Raw genomic sequence first — 23,630 nt, forward strand, 5'->3', positions numbered from 1 at the left:
AGAAAACTCCAAGGCTCGCTGCCTTGTTTCCTTTTAAGCCTTTGCTCAACTGTCACCCTTTTATAGAATCTTCTTCTTTCCACCCTATACGAAGTAGCAAGACCACGCCCACCCTCTACTCAACCTGCCTCGTTTTTCTCCATGGTGCATTGAAGTGTCTGACATGAAATACATTGATTGATTTCTTGCCTGTTTCCTCTCATCAATATGTAAGCTTCAAGAGGCCACAGACCTTGCATTCTTAAGTATCAATAAATATCAATGCACAAATAAACCATCTCGCCAAAACATGCTCCTACACTGCAGGCCAAGTCTCCCCAAAACAAGAGTTTCAGTCAAAAACAAAAATCTGGTTATCAACTCTAAACTTTAACAGATTTCTAAATGACAAGGGTAGAGCTCACTTTGAGCTTTTCTGATTGAAGAATTGTCCTCGGGCTTATTGTGTTTTTCAATAATTAAGGAAAAATTACCTTGAGTCTTAAAAGCTCTTTTGGTTGCCTAACTCTTAAATTCCTTGGGGGTCCAGTAGAATTTCTAGAGACTCAATATTTGGGAGGATTATTTAACACTTTTCAGCCTTTCTGCTTTGCTTAGAACACACAGATCTACTGCCTTTCAATACTATTTTATAGCTTATAAGATCACGTCTGAGTCAGTAAATTCCATGTTAATATATGTAAGACTCAGGATTAAATCGATCTGTTTAAAAAAAAAAAAGCCTATTTGTAATCGAATCTACCAATTTCCTTCCTGAAGCAAATAGTAATCTGGTTAGAAACCTGGAGTTTTCACTGGGGATGGGAAGATATAATTTTATTTAAAAGATTTTCTTTCTCAGAGGTGACCTGAGTTTGTGATCCACAATCATTCCAAAATTGAAAAGCTTCAGCTAAGTCTATTCCCCTGATATAGTTCGTTCTCCCCAGCACCCTTTGCCTTCCCAATTTAAGTAAATGTAACCATAATGGGGCTTGCGCTGTTCTACTCAGAACAGTTTTGACTGGAGAATGGAAATGGTTCGAGAGGAGCCACCCTAAGGCTTTGTAGACCCATTTGGAAGAGTTAAGATGTAGTGTTTACCCATGTCTACCTGGAAGGAAACCTATGTCTCTTTCTAAAGTCAATGTCCCCATTTTTTCTGAACAATCAATATCTGCGCAGCTTCTCCTGCTGCCTCAGCTCATAGGGAACAGCAAACAAATCTTTTATAGAATAAACCAGGGCATCTGTGTCACCATCTCTTCCCCCCAAACCATTCTACCCTGATTTCACCTCATTGCTTTTGGATTTTTTGAAATGCTCAGTAAAGAGCATTTTTTTGGAAGAAAGATTTTTTTTTTTATATACTTATCACTGTGTCTGGTTCCTAGTTCACCTTCTGTCTCTCATCCCAATAGAGAGAGAATGTTAATGATTAAAAAATATAATGTACAACAGCTCAATGGGTGTGATATTTAGAAAGTCTGTGGCCTTCAGGCCAAGGATAGCTGTGGAGAGTGTCATATCACTGGAAGATTCAGACTGGAATGCAAGCATGCCCCGTCACACGGACTTGTGCTTTGAGACAATAAAAAAGAGAGATGATACCCGTGACAACCATGAAATGCCTCTGGGCCCTTGATCAAAGCCTTGGTGCACATTTTCACAGAGGATGCCTGATATTCTACAGCACACCCCCACTCCACTAGGTGGGGGAAAAAAAAAAGTGAAAGTGAAAGCCACTCAGTTGTTTCGGACTCTGCGACCCCATGGACTGTAGCCCACCAGGCTCCTCTGTCCTTGGGATTCTCCAGGCAAGAAAACTGGAGTGGGTTGCCATTCCCTTCCCCAGGGGATCTTCTCAAACCAGGGATCGACCCTGGGTCTCCCTCATTGCAGGCAGATTCTTTACCCTGTGAACCACCAGGGAAGCCCTTCTCCACTAAGTGAACCTGAGGTTATCACCAGGACAGGCACACACTTTTCCAGCACTTGACCTTGAGTTGAAACATCTGGCAATAAGGCCCTTCTTCTTTGCTTATTGTTCTCCTTTTAAAGCTTCTCCATCTCCCAAGTTTAAAAAAAAAATAATGAGAAAAAAACATGAGAAATTACTAAGGGTTTCTTTGAACAATCTAAGAGTTTAGATAATGATGCAGCTTAAGGAATAGATCCCTCCTTAAGGAGGGACATCCAAATCCATGAAGAGGAACCAGGAGAACCAACAAGAAGTCTGAGAGGTGAGGAAGAGTTGGAAGAATTTCCACATAAGAAATCTGAAGGGTTCAATGAGAAAAACCAGCTTGCAATGGCTAAAAACATGGGTATTTTGGTCTATATCTTATTACGATCACCATTCTTATTGTTCAGCGCCAACCACTGAAATTGATTTTGGCATCATAGTGCCAGAAAAGGAAGGGAACAAATGCCCCAAAGAAGAGATGGCTCTGGAGAAGAGATGAAGATCCCAAGGACAGTCGGGATTAAAGGATATACACTGCTTCTATTCATTCTTTGTGAATTTCCCCACCAGAACTCTGCCAGAAGGATGTTTGATTGGTGATGATCAAGTAGATTTCCCCACAATATGCCAAAGAAAATGAAGACTAAAAAAAGGAAACCAGAAAAGGAAGAACACAGCCCCAGAAGATCACAGTTCTGTGCTTGATCTCACTCATCTTTTCATTCACTAGGCTTTACCCAATTACCTGAATTATCATGCAGATAATTCTTTCAAGTCAGCTGCAGAAAGCAAGAGGTTAAGGAGACAGGTGAGCTGACCAAACAGGCAACCCTCTCTTGAGAAGAAATAGAAACCATGCTACCAGAGGACCTTACATCCTACCCTATGTCTTAGTGAGAAGGAGTTTAAACTCACAAGGAGTCTGGTGCCCCAGGAAATACCTGGGCTCTGAAACGGACTCTCCTCTGTGGTGCTTTTCCACGGGACACCTAGCACCCAGGCCCACTAAAAGCTACTCCAAATGGGAAGGTACCCACAATGTACACGTGCTCTTGGCTCAGCAACTCCAGTCTCGTGCAGATGTGGATTTTCTTTGTAAATTTTTGCCTTTGTAATATTCCCTATCTTTTTCTACGAGCTATCTTTTTGGCAGCTTTGCTGAAGGGTTGGTTTTTTCATTTCCACCATAATCTTTAATACTAAGCACATCTCTGTAGTTTTGATTAAATAATTCTCTATTTCTTGACCTAAGGGTCCCTGTGAATCCTCTTATTTCCCTCTCTGTCCCCAATGAACAGAGCTGAGTCTAGCAGGAAATGGTCATCCCAGGCACAAAAGAATGCTCTGAATGATCAGCTGTTGGCCCTACTACTCCTCATGAAGGAGCATCAGGGCCCAGTATCCGTAACATCACTCCTGTGAAGGATGAAGTTCCCAGGGTCTCAAGATGGAACCCCTGTCTCTCTCTCTTAGCTTCCTGTGATACCATCATGATTTCAGGCAGCCTATTGGGAGGCAGACAGGAGAGAAAGGATATTTGTAATTGGCTTGATTCTAAACTTTGAGCTTAAGGAAGGTTCTAGTATCTTCCTCTAATCATCCTTGCACATGGGAATTAAACTCGCTTCTTCTCTCTGCCATATTCTCTCTCAGAGCTAGGGTCCTGAACCAAGCTTTGAGGAATGACCACACTGTGCAATTGATGTGCAGATCCCCTCCCCCACCCACTCCCCACGACCCCAATCAGCTATTACTTTTCCAACATCCTACTTCTTCTCCTGTCTTTCCTTTGGGGCAGGCAGGACTGATGAAATGAAAATACAAACAAATAAACAAAACCAACTTTCTACATTGAACTAGGACACTTAGAGCTCTTTCATGGCCCTTGGTGTAAGCCAAATGCTCTGTATGTGAATGAACATCTGTTCTGCAGCACAAACTAAAGACTGTTCTCTTTGGAAAGACTGATACTTCCTGAGCTTGAACCACTCATCAGGGAACAGGTGGATTGAAAAGAGGATGGTTGCAGGATTCCCTGGCCCTTGTTTGCTTAGAGATTTTACCATTATAATCTTGGGGCAACATGAAGGCTTCACAAGAATTCTCAGGAGACCTTCATTAGTCTTTGTAACATCCATGACACCCTTCTTCCGGGCTTTAGGCAGCAAAAATTATTATGGGGCTAACTCTTTCCTTCTGGAATTCACTGTATATGTGAACTTCCTTATGTTTCTACTTAGGCTTCCAGCACTAACTCCTGCCTTAAAATTGACCTCAAGTTTGCTGTGTTTGAACTTGACTGAGTTACCCAGAAGAGGCTAAAAGGCTCTGTCTTGGGGTTGCCCTCTTCACTGTCAGCTGATCAAAACTCCTGACACCTTCAGAGTGTCATGGCTTCCTCACAGATTCTAGAAGTCTCCCTTCCCCATGGAACATTCTGGAAGAAATCCTCTGTCTCATGTCTCGGTTTTCCTTGACTTTTTTATTTGAGTGGGTTTCATGCTACATAAAAATTTTTTAAGGATAAAAAATTATTCACAATGTGTTGCCCCACAAAATTCAAAAACATTTTTGTGATTTAGCCTTCAACTCATCTTCATTACAGAAACTTTTCTACTCATTCCTCCTTTTGAAGTTTTTTCTTAGCTTTTTCTGATCTCTGTAGACTCAAATGTGTGTGTGTGTGTGTGTGTGTGTGTGTGTATGTATGGTGTGAAGATTTTTTTTTCTTCCATTAGATGCTGAACACAGGGTGTGGTGGAAAATTCAGGCAACTTTACTCTGTGACCTAGGCTGAGAGTTAGAAATTCAGACAAGTTTTGGTTCTTCCAAGAATTTCCTATATAACCTTAGTTTTAACTAAGCATCAGATTTTGCTGTGCTTCAGCTTTCTCGTCTATAAAATTAGAAGACAATCGTATTTCCATGCCAAAGGAAGCCATTCAGAGGGAAGGTTATGGTGGAGGTGTAACTGAGCTGCTGGTGACCCTGAGAACCACATCCTTCTCCAGGGCCGGGGAGCGGAGTCAGGCTAGAAACTGCCATAGCCCAGGGCCATTTCACATGGGAATTAAGCTAAGAATGTTCAAGCAATGAATCCTCAAATTTCTATGTGCCCCATTTCTTGCACCTGCTACCAAGAAACAACCAATGCAGTTGCCCTGGTCACTGCCAGTGCCCAGGAGGAATCTAGTAATAAAGTTGTTCTCTTTTCTGGGATCCTCAGTACATGTGATGTGCAGGAAGTGCTGTCCTTCATCATTCAGATGCAGTGGCTGACTGTGCTAGGTTTGTTGGGCTCTGGTTTGAAAACATGAATACCAAGCACACGTGACAGCCTTGTGCTCTCTCAGAGTCTCATTCTAACACTGCATGTGTGCATGGGTGTGGCTGTTCTGAGGGTTAAGTTAGAATATAGAGCACCTTGAGATCCTTGAACTGAGAACAAGAATGTAAGAGGACATGTGAGCAAGGGAAAACACGGCTGTAAGTGCCCTGGCTATCTTCCAATTGCGTCCGCATGAAAGAAAGGGTGTTTTTTTGCCATTTTATGTTTTTTGCAATAAGAGTTCTGTCTGGATGCCTCTCTAGCCTCTTTGCTTCCTGCTGACATGAAGTCTTGATATTTTCCCTGCTCTCAACACCGGGAGAAGAAAAATTATTGAATCTCCCAAGGTATGTTTGCCATTTCTGTCCCCACTGAAGGCAGACCTCACCACCCCCGCTCACATTGTTGTCAAAGAGGAGATGCGGGTACATGTGGAGATGTTATTTATCTAAGCAGCAAGCCTGTCTGTCCTTGCAGAGAATGGCTTCTGCATCTCCACCCTCTTCACACTGAGCACTAACGGGACATCAGAGGACGACACGGATTCCACAGGGTTCAGCAGGGACGGGCAGCAGGGCAAAAATGTTGTTCTATTAGGAAGAAATGCTCCCTTCACATAAAGCCTAGACACGCAGTCAAACCTTGAGGTAACAGCCATCCACAGCCTATGAAGAGCCCAGGGGAATCACAGGCTGTAATATATCCATCGAGTTCCAAACGAACACTTTCATCTACCAAAGATGCACCCCTGCTCCCCGATAATGTGAGTGACGTTGGCAATGTGGGGTCTATTTGTTAGGAGAGTGAGTCTGTGCGTGTGTGTTTGTGATGTGTGTTGGGGAGGTGCACAAACATGACAGAGACCAAATTAGGTGTTGTCAGGCTGTTGGGGGGTGGAATCTGTGGAAGCAATTTATAAGCAACAAAGAGCATAGCTCAGACAGAGCCGGCAAGGCCGAGCCTCTGATTTTCGTATGGTTCTACCTCACAGCCAAAGGGAACATTCGAATAGCCCTTGATTTCGAAAGAAAATGATCAAAGACAATGAAAACGTGCCGATGACATTGGGAGTTGACTACAAAGTCGATTCTGTAGAAGACTGAGGTTTCAGGCAGGCATGTTTTAGTCTTTCAAAAAATTAAAAAATTGTCCCCTCTGGAAACAGGAAATATTCTTATCTGAGATCAGCGGGCAGCCCAGCACACTCAGAATCCTGGGGCTGCATCCCATGATGCTCTGCTCCTGGTAGATCTTGGAGACTGTGCATCTCAACACAGAGAAGGCGATGGAGCCACAGCGTGGGGCTTAGGTTCCCTGTTACCCAGTCTCTGCCTGGGGGTGGGCTCAGGGCTGGCCTGCGTGCCTTGACTCCCTGCGGACATCCAGGACAGCACATGTTTGGTGGCATCCAGGTTTCTCCCTCCTGCCGGGAGGGGCACGGTTACTGCTGAAGGCTTCTGTGATGGGGTTCTCGCTTCCCTGGCACTGCCCTATATAGCTGTTGCCTTCCTGGTATTTCTGGCTTTGGATCAAACAACTTCCAGGCTACACATGGGCAGGAAGATGCTTCAGAAAGTGCTTCTGAACCAGCTGCATCTCAGATTACAAGTGGAGAGGGGAAAATGAGAAGTGTGATTCCATCTTTACTCCAATTATACCCAGGAAACAAGCTCCAAGTTTGAATTTTCCTGCCCTGGGAAGGATCAAAGGAACAGACACCTAGAAGGGCATCAGCTTTGAGTCCTTTTCTAAAGCTACCATCAACACCAGTAACCAAGGAGAGGGGGCCAAAGAGACTCAGGTGCAGTTCCTGGCACCTGACGCAAAACCATGCTCCATTGGAGGACCCCGTGTTTTCCCTTCCTCCTACGCTAACTTTCCTCCACTTCTGTAAGTATTTGTAGGCAAAAAAAAACTGACATGAACACCTCGTAGATGTTCTGGATATATTCTGAGTTCCCTGGAAGTCTCTTCATTCCACTTGACCAAGAGAGATTCATGAATGTCCTTTTTCATGAGGATGGCACCTCTCGACCCTTCCACCAGCTATTATCAGACTATTTCTTTCACTGGTTTTAAAAAAAGTGTCATAACAGAATGAGCTGGATTTTGCTCTAAAACATTAAACTACCCCATTTCCTGAAATAGGACCATCTAGACTTAACGGGGCCTTTGAGATGAACACTTCTCCCCCAGATTTACATTTTAATTTTCATTAGGGTGCCTCCCAAGTTGTCTCATTCTGCCCCATCTTGCCCATAATAATTCCTCCAGCCCCTTCTATCTCAGTGAAGAATGGAATTTGTTCACTTTTTTGAAGAACAGACTTGTCACTGCCTGTAACATATTTGAGTTTGGTTCTCTAAAGGATGCGTTAAATTAGCACACAGTAGCAGAAGATGCCTCCCATGGAAGAATAACTCATGCTTGATGACAAAATGAAAGTTACAGAGAAGGCTGGTGAGGAGAAGGGAACATGATTGGTCACCAGAGCAGCTTGAGTGAAAAGACAATACCAGCTCTGAGAGTTTGTTGAGGGGGTCAAACAACAACTGACGCTGACCAGAAAGAATAGGACAGACTGCTCACTAGACCACCAATGAGGTGGTGGGAAGGATGAATGGAGCTCAGAAACTAAACAAACAGGAGGGCCATAAGATCAGAGGTGACCTTCCAATACTATGAATCCCTTCACATTTAGAGACATGGCTGGAAATTTGTGCATTAAGCTGAAGCAAAAAGTCATGTCTAGGAGGCAGTATTTAGACGTCATCCTCACCCAGAGAGTTGTTGAAGTTGTGGAAAATAGAAAGGTTGCCATAGAAGCATAGAGGAAAGGAGAAGAGGGTCAAGCTCAGAACATCCCAGCAAGTTGAGGCTGAGGGGACAGGACTAAGAGCAGGAATCAGTGAGGGAACACACAGAGAGGGCCAGAGGTCTAGGATCAAAATCAGAACGTGCTGCTACTATTTACAATAGCTAGAACATGGAAGCAATTTAGACGTCCATCGACAGATGAATGGATAAAGAAACTGTGGTACATATACATAATGGAATATTGCTCAGCCATAAAAAGGAGCATGTTTGAGTCAGTTCTAATGAGATGGATGAACCTAGAGCTTATTATAGAGTGTGAAAGTCAGAAAGACAAAGATAAATATCTCATACTAACACATATATATGGGATCTAGAAAGATGGTACTGAAGAACTTATTTGCAGGGCAGCAATGGTAAAACAGACATAGGGAACAGACTTATGGACCTGGGGAGAGGGGAGGAGAAGGTGAGATGTATGGAGAGAATAACATGGAAACTTACATTACCATATGTAAAATAGATAGCCAAGGGGAATTTGCTGTATGTTTCAGGAAACTCAAACAGGGTCTTTGTATCAACCTAGAGGGGTGGGATGGGGAGGGATATGGGAAGGAAGTTCAAGACAGAGGGGATATATGTATACCTATGACTGATTCATGTGGAGGTTTGACAGAAAACAACAAAATTCTGTAAAGCAATTATCCTTCAATTAAAAAATAAATAAAATTTTTAAAAGAAGACTCTACAGAATGTGCTGCTACCCAGCAGTAAATTTAGGGTAATATCCATAAGACTGAGGAGCAGAAATAAAACAAACAAAAAATTATTAGATTTTATAACAAGAAGTCTAAGACTTTCATTGGAAGGTTGCCACAGTAGTTTAAGTGGAGTGACAGGATGAAGCCCATTTTTAAAGTTAAATCACAAGCATTAAGAGAGGAAATGAAGAAAGAAAGACAACCCTTTTGAGAAGCTTGTAAGTGAAAAAATTGGAGATAGGATAGGAATTCAAGGATCTAACTGTATTGACAGAAGTTTTGGTTTTAGAGACTATTGCAGGATTTGTTTTTGGAGATGATGACAGGATTGACTGTTTTTAGAGACGGTTGTAGGCAGGTGTGGGGAAAAGATGAAAGACGCAGCAGAAAGAACTGCTGTTGGCTGGGGCGTCATAGAAGAGATCAAAGGGTGAGTATCAGTACCGGGAAGAGGGGCACTGAGCTGGGAGGGAGGATGGTAAAGACGAATTGAAGCACAGGAGAAATTTAAAGGTAGACAGGAGAGATCATGTGAGAAATTTGTAAAATCTGATATCTTTTGTTAGTAATACAGTAGGAAGAGATGAGGTGAAAATGAAAATAAAAACAAATTTAACAAACACTTGGAAGATGTGATGGGGAGTCAAAATTGGAGAATAAAAAAGACATCTGAGCTGGACAGGGGTTAGGTGCAATTAAATGGATCCGATCTGTGCACTCTGGCATAGGTTTTGACCTTCTGTTCCTGGAGATGGAGTAGATGTTGGGAGAATGGGATACAGAGTTAAAAACAAAGTAGGTGTGGTGAGAAGGTGAGAGGAAGAGACACAGCTGGGGAGGGTGTTGTTGATATGGGTGAACACAGGGAGAGACCAAGGAGAGACGTAAATGAAATCAGAGGGGTTTATGGACCAGAACAACAGAGGGACCTGGAAAAAAGGCAGACAGGATTATAGAAAAGGCCAGGTAGAGGGCAGAGAGAAAATTTTCAGAGTTTAAGCACTGGGAGGCAGAATAATTCTGAAAGAAGGATTTGGGTGTGGCCACTATGGGGAGAGCTAGATCTCTGCAGTGTTTTTAAGATAATACAATGCATAATATATTTGACTCATACCCTGAAACGAGAAAAAATTCAACTTGCATGTATAAATCTACCCATTTATGCACACCTATTTATACATACATAGTGCATACATTCAAATACTGTATGCTTTTGTGTTCACATATTATATGTGAGTATAATATACTCCATTTTAAACTCTTTTATATTCTTCACAGCACCAGCCCAGGGGCGTAATAGGCATTCAGTAGACACTGGTTTAATTGCACTAACACATTTAACCAGAGATTTTATTTTATTTTTCTCCTGTGTAGTACTGGAATCTACTCCACCCTGTAAATCACAACGCTAAAATAATTACAAAAAGAGAGTTCAGGTTTAAACTGCGGAGACCAAATTTTTCAAGTAACGGATTTGTAATGGACTTGGTGTTGTGCTTTTTAATTGTACCCTTAATCCTTGCAGTGAGCTCCATTTCTTTCACTTTTGCCAAAGCCCAAATTCAACACACGAGTTCCAAGGCCCTAGGGAATTCTATTCGTTTGCTCTGCTTTCTACTTTCAGTTCTCATCAGGAGTCCTCACCCTCAGAACCACACCAGCAATTCTATTGTAAAGCACAGAACAGAACCAGAAACTCACTGTGATGAGCTCAAAGATAGATGGAAATGGACAGACTGGCAGAGAAACATGGATGACTCCTAATTCTGCCCACTTAGTCTCAGGACTGCTAGCCTAATCCATCACCCTTTGGGCAAAACTCTCTTTCCTTGCCTCAGCATTGTAAATTAGAGGCCCCAAACTAATCTCTCCAAGGCAGGGAAAGAGCACTGCTTTTCATTTAAGGTTTTTTGGGGTATTCTTTGTCACGAGAGCACCTAGGTCATAGTACCCACTGGGCCCCTGTGTGATTAAGTCAATGTGGTTGGAATGGGCTGGAGGGGGGACATATGCAGACATCCTGGGATTTTACATAATACTGGAACCCCCAAACTAGAATGAAACCCTAGACCTAGAATATTATTAGAAATTCTCAGACTGACGAATCTACATTTTAGCGATGTCCAAAACACCTGTTAGGTCTAAAAAAGAACTGCCCATTGGTTAAACTGTACCTTGTCCTGGAACTCCTTATCAGTTAGTGTGTGTTGGGATCACCCCTCTATGGAGGTAGAAAGTGGAGAACCCAGAACCACCCGGTTACATGGGAAGATTAATTGAACTGGGACAGAAGACAGAAGTTACTGTCATTACAGTAACTTTTTGCTGTCATAATTTGATCTTTCCAGCTGTCTACTCAGTAACCTGTGACAGAGGAGAAACATCAGTCTTCCACTCCCTACAGAAGGAGTCAAAGCCCTTGGCCTGTCCTACCAGGTATCACTGTTAGAAATTTATAAACTACACACTCATGTGACAGCTTATTGGAAATGATTCCCAACTGGGAGTCTTATTTCTGTGTCACATGAGCCTTAAATAAAAGCGAGAGAAAGATGAGATGGTTTACATGTCTTTACACTCTGGAATCTATCTCTTTCCTCCCTACTCTGTAACTCTCAGCATTCTTAACCCTCTCCCTCTTCTCCTCTACCATCACTTTATTCCCAGGAAAGGAAGTGAGAACCCTAATGTAAGCTAGGTGTTTCAATATCTAAATGTCTAATATGGCTTAATATGGCACCCTTCCTGGGATGACTTTCACTTAAATGCCAGATGAGCAGCTCAGGGCTAAAGGGATAACTCTGTGTAGGAGGACAGTAGTTGGAGTGAGGCTGAGGAATAAAAAGGAAAGGTCTTCTCAGGATCCCTGAAGTCACACCATGGGCCATATGCCATTTGTAAGGCCAGACCCATTCCAGTGTAACTGCCTACCCTGAGCTGCTTCTCATCCACAGAGTTCCTTAGACAGAGAGGAGAGTCTCTTGACACTCAAGTGAAGAATGAAACGCTCAACCAGTATTTGGCAATCTACTGAGTACACATTTCTTATATGGCTTTGGGTTCAGACAGCATAGAAGGTACGGCCACATACCTAGAAATCCCGAATGCATTCATCAATAGCACTGCAGCTGCATCATTTGTTCACACATCTGAATCATTCTTAACACCAGACACACACAGCGTGTCAAACAGACAGGGCTTTTTTTTTTTTTTTTTTAAAGAGATGGAAATTAAAAGAATAAAGTGAGTTCTGGAATAGCTTTTTTCCAAAGGCTATTGCCCAAACAATCTGGCTATTCTGTGCCTAAATCCTGAACTAAGCAAAGAACAAACAAATTAAATTCAAAACAAAAATAAAGAAACCCTAGTTCTTAAATGAGATGTGCAGGTGACCAGCACGCTGCGTTTTGGCAACACAGTGTCTTCACCTCCCATGCAGAGAATTCACCCATGGGAGACTCTCTGATGGCCACGGAAGACTGGGCGGGTGATAGTCCCTTAATTTTCTAGACGACTCCTATTTGTATCACATTACACATGCGTTTTGGCACTACTGACATCACCAACATTTAATGGAATCATTTGGGAATTTTTCTCTCCCTCAATACAACATGGCTGTGGCCAGTACAGGGGAAACCCACATCAAGGATGTTTCCCACATTCTGGCTGAAGATACACAGTGACATATTTTGAAATTACAAGATCCACTGTACATGCGTCACTCTGAAGGGTGTGCACACTCTTAATTCAGGCAAATTCAAGGGTCAGATTATCTGATGTCGGTAGAAATGCTGAAATTTCAGCATGGCCACCGAGAGGAGGGATACAGGACAACACCTACCAACTCACTTCCACAGTGGAAGGGAATGATGGAGGACACAAGAGATAGAAAGCACAGATTCTGAAGAAGCTTGGAACCATTAGCCCTCCTGAGGGTGTCTGTGGAATCTCACAGTTTGGATAGATTGAGTCTTTGTCCAGACCCATCTGTGGAAGAGATGGGGCTGATAGCGGAATTCATCCTCATGGATTTTCCTGGCTTCTTATTTTGGAAGGAAGTAACATCTAGAACTTGGCATTGCTCAGCCTTCCTTTCTGTAAGATTTCTTGGGCAGGCTGTGAATATCTTATCTGGGCTTAATTCAAACATCCAGTTGAAGAGAAGTGACCAATTGGGGCCAAAGAGGGTTTTAGAGAAATGAAATTAACCAGCCAACAATTTTTGATGATGGGACGACTGGACAGAAATGTAATGTAATATCCCAGTGAAATGGATTTGGAAATTTCTTCCTGCGGTACAAAGAGAGAGACGGCTACCACCCTTCACAGAGACAACAACCCAGTGAAAGAAATTCTACTTGTCTGGTCAACCCCAGGTCAGGTTCTGAACACCTGGCTTGAGACAAACAGTTCTTTCTTGATGGTGGAAGTGAGGACAAGGCAAATATAAAGTCACTACAGGCACTGTCCTTCCCGGACTCACCCTTCCACCTCTAAAACCAACTTTGTAACCTTTCTAAGAGAATCTCCTGGCCACTGAGTTTGGAGCAGATCTGGTCATCTTTTCCGGAAAAGCATGCAAATTTGTAAGACACAGATCCAGAGTTACCCTCCCATAACCAGATATCACATGTTTCCAGGAAGGAGACTTCATGGGAATTTTCCAGGTGTGCCTGTGGTGGTGATTTCTCAGGAGGAAGGAAGTGGACAGGAAGAAGGCTGGAGCCCAGGTACTAGGGAGAAAAGACTGAGCTGCGGGGAGATTTCTCAAGACAGAGCTTCCTGAAATCTCTTAGCCACATCAAGAGGAGAGATTGCTTTGACCTCAATTCTGGTTTAAGCCCTTTGGGGAATCTTTCCTACCCTAGATGCCCACAGGAGAAATATGGCACCACCAGCTTGATCTGGCACGGATGCTGGTGATCTGTGGTCCACCTGGAAGATAGAAGCTGGGCCTGGGGTTTGCCTGAAGCCAAACTGGACCCAAGCCAAGCCCAGTCATACCCGACGCCTATGACTACCTCTCACAGGCCAGTGAGAAGACTGGTGAGGTGGGTGGCAAGGACCCACAACCCTTCCCCAGCTTCGTCACTACTGTGGCCTCCACTTCCGCTCACTGTTCTCCAGACACCCTGCAGCCAAAGCCGTACAAAACTCCCCCGGAAACAGAAAATGAAACCCCTTAACAAAACACTTCCCCCTTCATTCCCATCCCCACCCCGCTCCCTCCAGCCAACACCCTGAATACTCACAAGAGAACACTTTATCTATACAAAATGAATTAGAAAACAAAATATTTACATATGAAATAAACACCATCTTGATTTCTATCACCAATGGGAGACGACAGAGCCCCCTTTGTTCTAGATTGCTGTTCGCTACAGTTGGTTTGGTTTTTTATTTGAAAGGGGTGAGGTAAGAGGAAGAGTGAGGGAGGAGCCCCTGACCTGGGATCGAGTCAGGGTGAAGAATGTTTGATGGCCCTTCGCCTTCTTCCTCCTGGAGGCACCTCACGCCCTCTGTCCTCTCGCTCCAAGTCCTTCCTTCAACCTAAGGTAAAGCACTCTGTGCTCCTCTCCAAATCTGTGAGAGGTTCAGCCCCTTGCCCCCAGGTTCGTTTTAGAAAGAAAACAAAGCTTTACAAGGCCTTCGGTTGGCTTGAAAATGAAAGACACTGAGGTAAAAATCAAGGAGGGCGGGGGGTGCAGTCAAGGACGGGGGTGGGGCGATGAGGAAGCGGGTGAGTTGGGGTGGGTGGGATTTCTCCAAGAGACATGGCAGCTTCCTTTAGAGGAGGATGAGCACCTTTCTGGTTTATGTGTCCTGTGTGTAACATGGAGATCCTGCGGCCAAGCTTCCAAACTGACCCGGCTCTTTGGCTGCCACCTGGGGAGAGGGGAGGATGGCGGCGGAAGAGTGGAACTGACCCCCGGAACACGTCTACCCCAAGTTTCGGGACTGGCAGTGACACGTAGTCGTTTCCCTTCTCCAGTTTCCAACTTTGAGTGAAGGGGGATTTGCTGTCTGCCAGTACCCTCATCCCTGGAGTTTTATATGTGTATATATATATATACACACATGATTTTTTATTCTTGAATAGTTCGATATGGGAGATGAAGGAGGTGTTGCAGGAAGGAGGAGGGGCTTCTACAGAGTGTCCACACTGGGCTCAACGTCACATACTCTGGGAGCCAGACCCAACGAGGTAGCAGGGGAGTCCCTCTCCGCCTCCCATCCCCTCTTCCAAATCTCTTCCCTTCCCTCCCCTCCCCTGTCTCCTGAGCTGTCCTTGAGGAGCAAGCTCAAAGCTCTGCACTATCTGTTCCATATCACTTGTGGCCAATTCAGGGGGTAACAAGCCTGCTCTCCTAGCTCCAGGTTAAGTAAGAAGGGATCAAAGCATTGAAAACATCCCCCTCTCTCACTTACCCTATCATAAACGATGCCCCTTGCCCTTCAAAGCGTTCCTTTAGCTCCTTCCCGCAAACTGGCCAGCTAAGGGTCTCAAAGCCCTCGGTTATGTGCAAAAGAATCCTGACTGCTTCTATTTCCTTTTAGCCTTCTGGAAAGTTCTTGGCCAAGACTGGTTGAAAGTACTGGCAACCATGAAGGAATTAGTTTTGTATATGTTGCTCTTGTAGGAATGTTCACCCATATGTTTTGTCTAGGCCACAGAAACTTCTCGTCAAGAACTTCCAGTCTTCTTATTCAGGAAGGGTGAAGGGGGAGAGAGAGCCATAATTCAGATAACATAGGACCATCTTTGTTTGTATACAAGCCAAAAAAAGCCTCTTGCCTAGGGATACTGAAGAAACAGCTTTATGGGGTCACGGTTGACTTCTATACAAATAGGCCCCTGACAACAGCTGTGTATAGACAACAGGTGTGCAAGTGTATATAGACACACACGCACAGGCAGTCCCTCCTTCTTAGCCTCTAATGTGCCCCGAAACATGCTCTAATGTACTTTTCATCATCTGTCAATGACTTTTCACTCCAGTTCACCATCAATAAGTCTCATGGAATTGAAGAAAACTCTTTTTTTTGGCTTATATATAAACACACATGGCTTCCCACCCTCTGCTTGGCGCCTGATCCCCAAACACACACCATCTAAGCAACAAGAATTTAGCAAAAGCCTCTTTTCATTTACAGGCAGTATGCTAATAGATCTTATGGGAATGCTTTTGCTTCCTCACCTACACATACAGATCAGTTCAGCAAGAGGTATCCTGCGTTCCCCGTGGCCTCCTCCTGCTTCTCCTTGGCTTCGCTCCAACCGGGTGGCAAAGAGTCCTTCCAGGCCAGGAGCAAGCTCCCCTGCGGCCACTGCCTTCTCGGCTCCAGCTGAGCCAGCCCACCGTATCCACTCTCCGGAACTGGGAACGGCAGCCTACCGTATCTTCTCGCGGGAACTGGGAAACGGGACAGGATGGACAGACGGGAAGGAGGAGGAAGAGGAAGAGGGGGCTGGAACGGGAGCAGAGATGGTGCTGGTCACCAGGCTCGCCCTCAGAAGGAATCAAAACTCCGGGATCCCAAAAATAAATAAAAACGACAAGAAAGGAGCAAATGGGAACCAAGTTCGCCCCCTCACCCCCCCGTTCGCCCTCCGTGACATGCGTGCCACACGCCCACAGCCAGACCCTCCCGGACGCACCTTCGGCCTCTCTCTTCCCTCACTCAGACATCAGACTCAATACTAGACAGTTTCTCATACACATGCCCATTGCTGGAGCCATTGAAAGCCCTGGGGTTTTTGTTGTTAGGCACACAGGGGTTGGACTGGTTCCCTATACAGATGTCTTTCTGGAAGCGGCCCGGCATAGCCCCGTGCAGGGCCGAGACCACCGGCTTGTTGCTCACAAGGGCCCGGAAGTCCGGCCTGGCCTTCGGCGCCCCCGCCACCGTGGGCTGCCTGAAGAAGTAGGATTTGCTGCCGTGGAGCAAGCACTGGTCGTCCCCGAAAGTGGGGATGAAAGGGTTCTGCGTGACCCGGTCGGGGTAGAGCGACTTGCTGAGCATGTAGCCGCCGCCGCCGCCGCCTCCGCCGCCGGGGTTGCCGTGGTGGTGATGTCCCGCGGCCGGCGCCGCCGCCTTGCCATCGTTGCCGCTGCTGAAAGCGCTCTCGCCGGCCGGCATCTCGAACATGTGCGCGTAGGGGCTGCCGTCCAGGAAGCGGCCCTTGTCCTTGAGGCTCACGCTGCGCGGGGCCAGGGCGGCCTCTTCTTTCTGCAGGTCCACAAACGTGTCGTAGGAGTGTTGGCGCCGCAGCTTGTTCCGGGGCTTCTTCTGCGCCTTGGAGTTGGTGGGGCTCTGCGGGTACTTAGACGCGGCGGACGTCACGGCCGCCACCGGGGCGGCCGGCTGATCCAACTCCTGCAGCGAGTTGTCCTCGCTGATGTCGTACAGGTTGCCGGCCTTCTTGCACGCCTCGCAGCGGATGCAGGCCGGCCTGCCCGAGTTCTGGCCAGCCACCACCGCCGTTGCTGCCGTCGTCGTGGAGTAGTTGTGCAGCTTGGATGGACAGCTGCGGCAGAAGTTGCCCCCGGGGCGCTCCTCCCAGTCCACGTTGGTCAGGTTCTTCTCCCAGGGGGCCGGGACCCCGCCGACGACCCCCCCGCCGTGTTTGTCGCCCGTGCCGTGCTTAAGGTGATGAGCTCGGTTGGTACAGGGTCCTCCGCCGCCCACCGAGTCGCGCTTGAAATCCTCGCCACGCTCTTTGTAGAGGTCGGTCAGGTCCACGTGCTCCCAGTGCGGCGAGGTCTCCTTGGCACGGAACTGGTCCAGGTAGAAGTCCCGCAGCCCGTCCTTGTCCCGAAAGTAGCGCTTGTGGTCGGGGGAGCGGGGCGGCCGGCGGCGGTAGGCCAGCTCTATCTCGTCGAACTCGCGGCGGGACTTGGCCGAGGCCGGACGCTTCTTCAGGCTATCCTTGTACTGCTGCTTCCGTCTCTTGGCCGCGTTGCCCTCGATGTTGCCGTAGGTGACCGTGTGGGTGGAGATGTCCGACACGTCGGAGCGGATCAGGTCGTCGTGGCCGCCGTAGCGGTCACTCTTGAACGAGAACTTGCCGTACAGGTCGCCGAGCTGGCTGTGCTTGGACGAGGGGAGGCCAATGTCTAGGGGCTTCTTGCCCAGGGCCCGGGGCTGCGTGGTGAAGGGCGGGTTGTCGCAGTCATAGAGCCCATCTATGGAGCTGGCGCTGCCGATGCTGTGGGGCCGGTGGTGGTGGTGATAGTGGTCCTGGTACACGTTGCTGTCCTTGAGCTGCAGGTTCCCGAAAGTCCTTTCCACCTCACTGATGTAGTCGCTGAACAGGTTCTCCTCGCAGGGCGGGTTGTTGTAGGATTTGCAGTCAGAGTGCGTGAAGCTGCGGCGGTGCTCAGAGATGTCATAGACAGACGACTCGCGGCGGATGAAGTCCAGGGCGCTCTGCGGTGAGCCGTTCACACCCGACAGGTTGGCCATGTTCTTGGCCGTGCGCAGCAGACGCAGGATATTGGAGTGCGTGTTGTTCATGGTGGCGGTGGGGGAGTTCATCACGGATTGGCGCTCCTCGATGGCCACGCCGTGGATGCAGCTGTAGATACCCTGCAGAGAGAGGATGAGACGGGTTAGGTCTCTGGCGAGGCTGGAAGGGACCCTCAAGCGCATCCCCTACCCCTGCTAACTGCCTAAATGGATGAGAAAAGTCCAGGAAAACATGAAAGAGATGGTCTTACACACTCATAGAAACCTGTGGCTAGAAGCTTGCCTGCCTTGTGCTGTGCTGTGATGAGTCCCTCAGTTGTGTATGATTCTTTGGGACCCCATGGACTGTAGCCGGCCAGGATCCTCTGTCCATGGGATTCTCCAGGCAAGAACCCACTGGAGTGGGTTACCATTTGCTTGCCTTATTCCCCAGCATTTAGCAAGTCTCATCATGAACCCTAGGGTTTTCCAGGTGGGGCTAGTGGTAAAGACCCTGCCTTCCACTGCAGGAGATGTAAGAGACCAGGGTTCCATCCCTGGGTCAGGGAGATCTCCTGGAGAAGGAAATGGCAACCTACTCCAGTATTCCTGCCTGGTGAATCCCATGGACAGAGGAGCCTGGCAGGCTACTGTCCATAGAGTCGCAAAGAGTCAGACATGACTGAAGCAACTTAGAATGCAACATGAGCTGGCGGTCTGATTGGATAGGCTTGGCTCTCTAAAAGGGGCCTCACTACATACACCAAGTGTTCTAAGCAAATGGACTGGAATTGCAAGACATGAGATTCATGCCTCACTCCACCACTGATTTGCACTGATTTTTCTTTCTATACTGAGGTTTTTGCTTCACAAAAATGAGGCCGTGATATCAACTGATAGCAAACAACATTGTCAGCCTTCTGGAAATCAACAGCAATGCTCTACAGATGTTGGGGATGTTCTGCCCTGGCTGGTCACCCCTGGCTGGCAGTAAAGACTGGGGAGCCCAAGCACTCACAATTGCCATTCATTTCCAGTTCTGACAAATTTTGAGCAGATTTTAGGATTTTGATCATCAGATCACAGCTGAGCAATTCTCTCCCTGAGCCAAGCATGAACCAAATTCAATGAGACAATTAGCCAGCTTTGAGGTCAAAGAAGGATATTTCTGCTGCTGTGCCTTACACCATGGGAGGGAGGACCTGGGACAGATATTAAGGACTAAATAGCAATCATGAATCCCCCTGCTGGAGAGGAGTAGTGGGGGAGGGATGGAGTGAGAGCTTGGGGTTGGCAGAGGCAAACTAGTGTATATAACATGGATAAACAACAAGGTCCTACTGTATAGCACAGAACCATATTCAATATCCTGTGATAAGCCATAATGTAAAACAAATGTGAAAAAGAATGTATGCACATGTATAATTGAATCACTTTGCTGTACAGTGCAATTTTATATTGGAAATCAACTATACTTCAATAAAATGAATTTAAAAAAAAGAATCCCCTTGTCGAATGCTCTCCTTTATTCTCTTTAGCTCCTGGTTCCCTCCTTTAAGTTTCTCACTCACTGTGATCACAAATAACTAGTATCTTAACATTAGTATTGATTGAGAACTCCCTGTGTGTAGCTTCTTGTGCAGAGCCCTAAAAAGCACTGTCCAGGAGAGGGAGAGGCTTGGGCTCAAGTCTAAAGTCAGGCCAACCTCCTGCCAATCTCTAGTTCCCTGCCTGAAATGTGGACATATTTGGAACTTTTCCACCTGGCAAGGGAAGATGTTTGCAGAAGAGGTTGTTTGAACAGTGTCTTTAAAACAAGGGGGATTCATTTGGAAAGGGACTGTCCTGATGGAGGAGGATGAGAGGAGAGAAGATTCAAAAGTAGAGTGGCAGCTAGATGGGAAAGAAGGATGGTTTGCATGAGATGAGCATCCCTGCCCTGGAGGCATCCACAAGATAAGAGATCTACAAGAGAATTGGAGATTAATATATATATATATATATACACACACACACAGTAGGGGTTTCCCAGGTGGCAGAGTGGTAAAGAATCCGCCTGCCAATACAGGAGATGCAAGACATGCGGCTTCAATTCCTAGGTTGGAAAGATTCCCTGGGTAGGAAATGGCAACCCACTCTAGTATTCTTGCCTGAAGAGTCCCATGGACAGAGGAGCCTGGCAAGCTATACTCCATGGGGTTGCTAAGAGTCGGACACAACTAAGTGCAGAAGAGAAGATATATACACTACCATGTGTAAAGTAGCTAGTAGAAAGCTTCTGTACAGCACAGGGAGCTCAGCTCGGTGCTCTGTGATGAACTAGAGGAGTGAGATAGGGGTGGGGATGGGAGGGAGGTCCAAGAGGGAGGGGATCTATGTATACAAACAGCTGATCCACTTCATTGTACAGCACAAACTAACACAACACTGTAAAGCAATTATACTCCCATTAAAAAAAAAACAGAGGGTTCTCCTGCTTTCTTCTTCTTTCTGACCCTTCTTGATCATGGCCAGGAGAAAATGCACTTGTCCTCTTCAGAGCCATCGATTATGTCGAGGGGCAACAAATAGGATTTCTACTACAGGCTTCCTGCGCTGTGGCCAGCCCCCTCTCTGGGGTCTTGGAAAGTGCCACGAGGTGCAAAAAGGTGGCTTAGGGACCACAAGTCTCTTGCTTCCAGGTAACTGAATGGCCTGAAGCAGCTCATAGACAGAGACGACATTTTTCTCTAGAACTAAAATACTACAGGAAAATGATCAAAAGATGGGAAAACTTAATGAGTACTCCATTTTCTTACATAACCCCATTAGAGACAAAGTTGGTTACATCTGAAGCCTAGACCTCTATTCTAAGAGGACATCTGAGTTCACTTCTCATGAATGAATCTCATAACTTCATTAACAAAATCAAAAAGTCTGCTTTTTTAAGGGGAAAAAAAAAACCCCTTTTCCCTGTGACCCTTTATTCATATTCAACACTGTGCTCCAAATCTTACTTTAGACTAGACATGTAGAAGAGAACTAAATAAAGAAGGACTTGAGTGGTACTCTTGCTCCAATTAAGGAAGTTTCTGGAATGCAAATTTCTTAATAGGTCAGGACTTATTTCTGAAAGTTCTGTTAAGCTCCTGAATGCTCCAAATGCATACATGGTTAAAATATAAAGCGGGATGGTGAAACGACCAATATACATTTGCATGTCAGAATAAGAGAGATATATGTTATGATTTATACAGAAATGTGATTTTTTAAAAGGATTAAACGATTAATCCAGCCTATGCAGAATTAACTAATAGTGATGAAAGGCACCTGGGGAAAGGCCAAATGTTTCATTTTGATAGCTCTGCCAGTTCTTTTTAAGAACCAAATGCCCAAACCCCACACAGAAAGCTGTTTCTTGAAGGAAAAACAGCATCACCTGCTCTCTGAGCCACTTGAAATGATGTCATCCTACCCCCTGGGGAAATGTACATGATGTGGCTTCTTGCTTTCACAGTCTCAGGCTGGAATTAGTGCCCCTCTGGACTCTCTGCTTTGCATGGCACTAGACTAAGCTTCCTTCCCCAAGTTCCAGGCACCTAAATCAAACCACTTACTCTGCTGATGGAGAAGACCATGCCGGGCTTGCCAGAACAGACACCCATAAAGCAGTGCCGGAACTGCCAATAGAAGAGGTGTTCGCAGATGAAGGTGATGAGGCTGAGAGCCATGGCCGCCCCCAGCATGTAGAAGACACCCGCCATGTTGTCGATGTCCAGCTGGCTACTCATGACTTCGTTCTTCTCATTGTGGCAGATGCCTGTGAGCCACAGAGCTTCCAGCTCCTCCATCTCCCCTGGGGACCGGGTAGGAAGGAGGGAAGGGAGGGGGAGAAAGGGGTGTTGGGAAAAGAGAGGAAAATATGAGAGAGAGGGAAAGAGACATAAAGAAAACCAAGACAGGTTAGTAATTTTATTAATATTGTTAAACTTATCAAGTTATTCAACAAGTGGTCAATGAAAACACAATGTTGGTATCAGAGGTGATACAAAGATAGAAGACATTACCTCTGTGCCCTGTATGAAAGTGTGAAAGTTTTAGTTTCTCAGTTGTGTCAGACTCTTTGAGACCCCATGGACTGTAGCTCCTCTGTCCATGGAATTCTCCAAGTAAGAATACTGGAGTGGGCAGTCATTTCCTCTTTCAGGGGATCTTCCCGACCCAGGGACAGAACCTGGGTGTCCTACATAGCAGGAAGATTCTTTACCGTCTGAGCCAGGTAAGCCCTAGCTACCCAGTGTAAATTGGTATATAAACAATCAGTACAACAAGCTGTATGTAAGTAACAAAAGCTTCCTGAATTAGTCAGGGTAATTTTGAAGATGCGGTGCCCAGTGGGTTTTCAGGAGGAAGGTAGGATTTGGAGGTGGGCATGGTGAATGGGTGAATTTTAATTGATATTGTACAAAAAGGCACTCCAGGCAGCAGAAATAGCATGATCAAGGGGAGGAAGGAGAAAAACACAAGTCGTATTTGGGAAAGGCTGGCAGAACAATTCAAACACAACAACAGCTGGTAAAAGAAGCTGAATACAAAAGGTTGATGAAAGATTGCTGAGCACCTGAGTATCAGACTAAGCACTTTGCACTGTTGTTTTTTTTTTTTTTTTTGTAGACAGAGAGGAACAACATAATGGAAGAAGCGATTCAGACAATTGCTCTCAAAAAAATGTGCAAAGCAGTTTGAGTTGGGGGAGGAGAGACAGAGACAAATCGGTGGAGAGATTGATTGATTCCCTAGAGGCCCTCAGACTTCCTGATCTCTTGTTGAAAACACAAATATTCACAGGAAAAGGGGGGAAGCTGGAATAAAATGAGACCACCAAATTCGGACCTGTCTCCTTTTAACGCTGCTTAGAGAAGTTCTGATTAATTCAAGTCATGCCAGGTTACAATAACCTTGATCCACTTCAGTGGATACTAGGAACTAGAAAGGTAGAAATTGTAGGCAAGAGGGAAATAAAAGAAACCATGAGCCTGAGAATGCATCTAACTCTAGAGAAGCAAAAATCTGAAAATCTCATGAAGAAAATTGCCAGTTTGGCTTAAAACATGAAATTTGTTTGCATAGTCTGACTGGAGCTCTGGGGTGTGTGTGTGTGTGTGTGTGTGTGTGTGTGTGTGTGTTAGTTGCTCGTCGTGTCCAACTCTTTGCGACCCTATGGACTCATCAAGTTCCTCTGTTCATGGAATTCTCCAGGCAAGAATAATGGAGTGGGTTGCCATTCCCTTCTTCAGGAGATCTTCCCAACCCAGGGATTGAACCTGGGTCCACTACGTTGCAGGCAGATTCT

The 23,630-nt window shown here is 45.8% G+C and overlaps 1 protein-coding gene across 1 annotated transcript in view; it reads right to left on the reverse strand.

Moving 5' to 3' along the window:
• Nucleotides 1–14,107: 14,107 nt before the first annotated feature.
• Nucleotides 14,108–23,630, reverse strand: part of GRIN2B (glutamate ionotropic receptor NMDA type subunit 2B) — a 482,648-nt gene continuing 473,125 nt past the window's right edge. The window contains exons 14-15 of the mRNA XM_043441483.1: nucleotides 21,895–22,133; nucleotides 14,108–18,439 (exon numbers count right to left, since the gene is read on the reverse strand). Of these exons, the coding sequence (XP_043297418.1) occupies nucleotides 16,532–18,439; nucleotides 21,895–22,133 (2,147 nt within the window). The 3' untranslated portion in view covers nucleotides 14,108–16,531. The remainder of the gene's footprint in view (nucleotides 18,440–21,894; nucleotides 22,134–23,630) is intronic.

Source organism: Cervus canadensis, chromosome 21, assembly GCF_019320065.1.
Source record: "Cervus canadensis isolate Bull #8, Minnesota chromosome 21, ASM1932006v1, whole genome shotgun sequence".
NCBI lineage: Eukaryota > Metazoa > Chordata > Mammalia > Artiodactyla > Cervidae > Cervus > Cervus canadensis.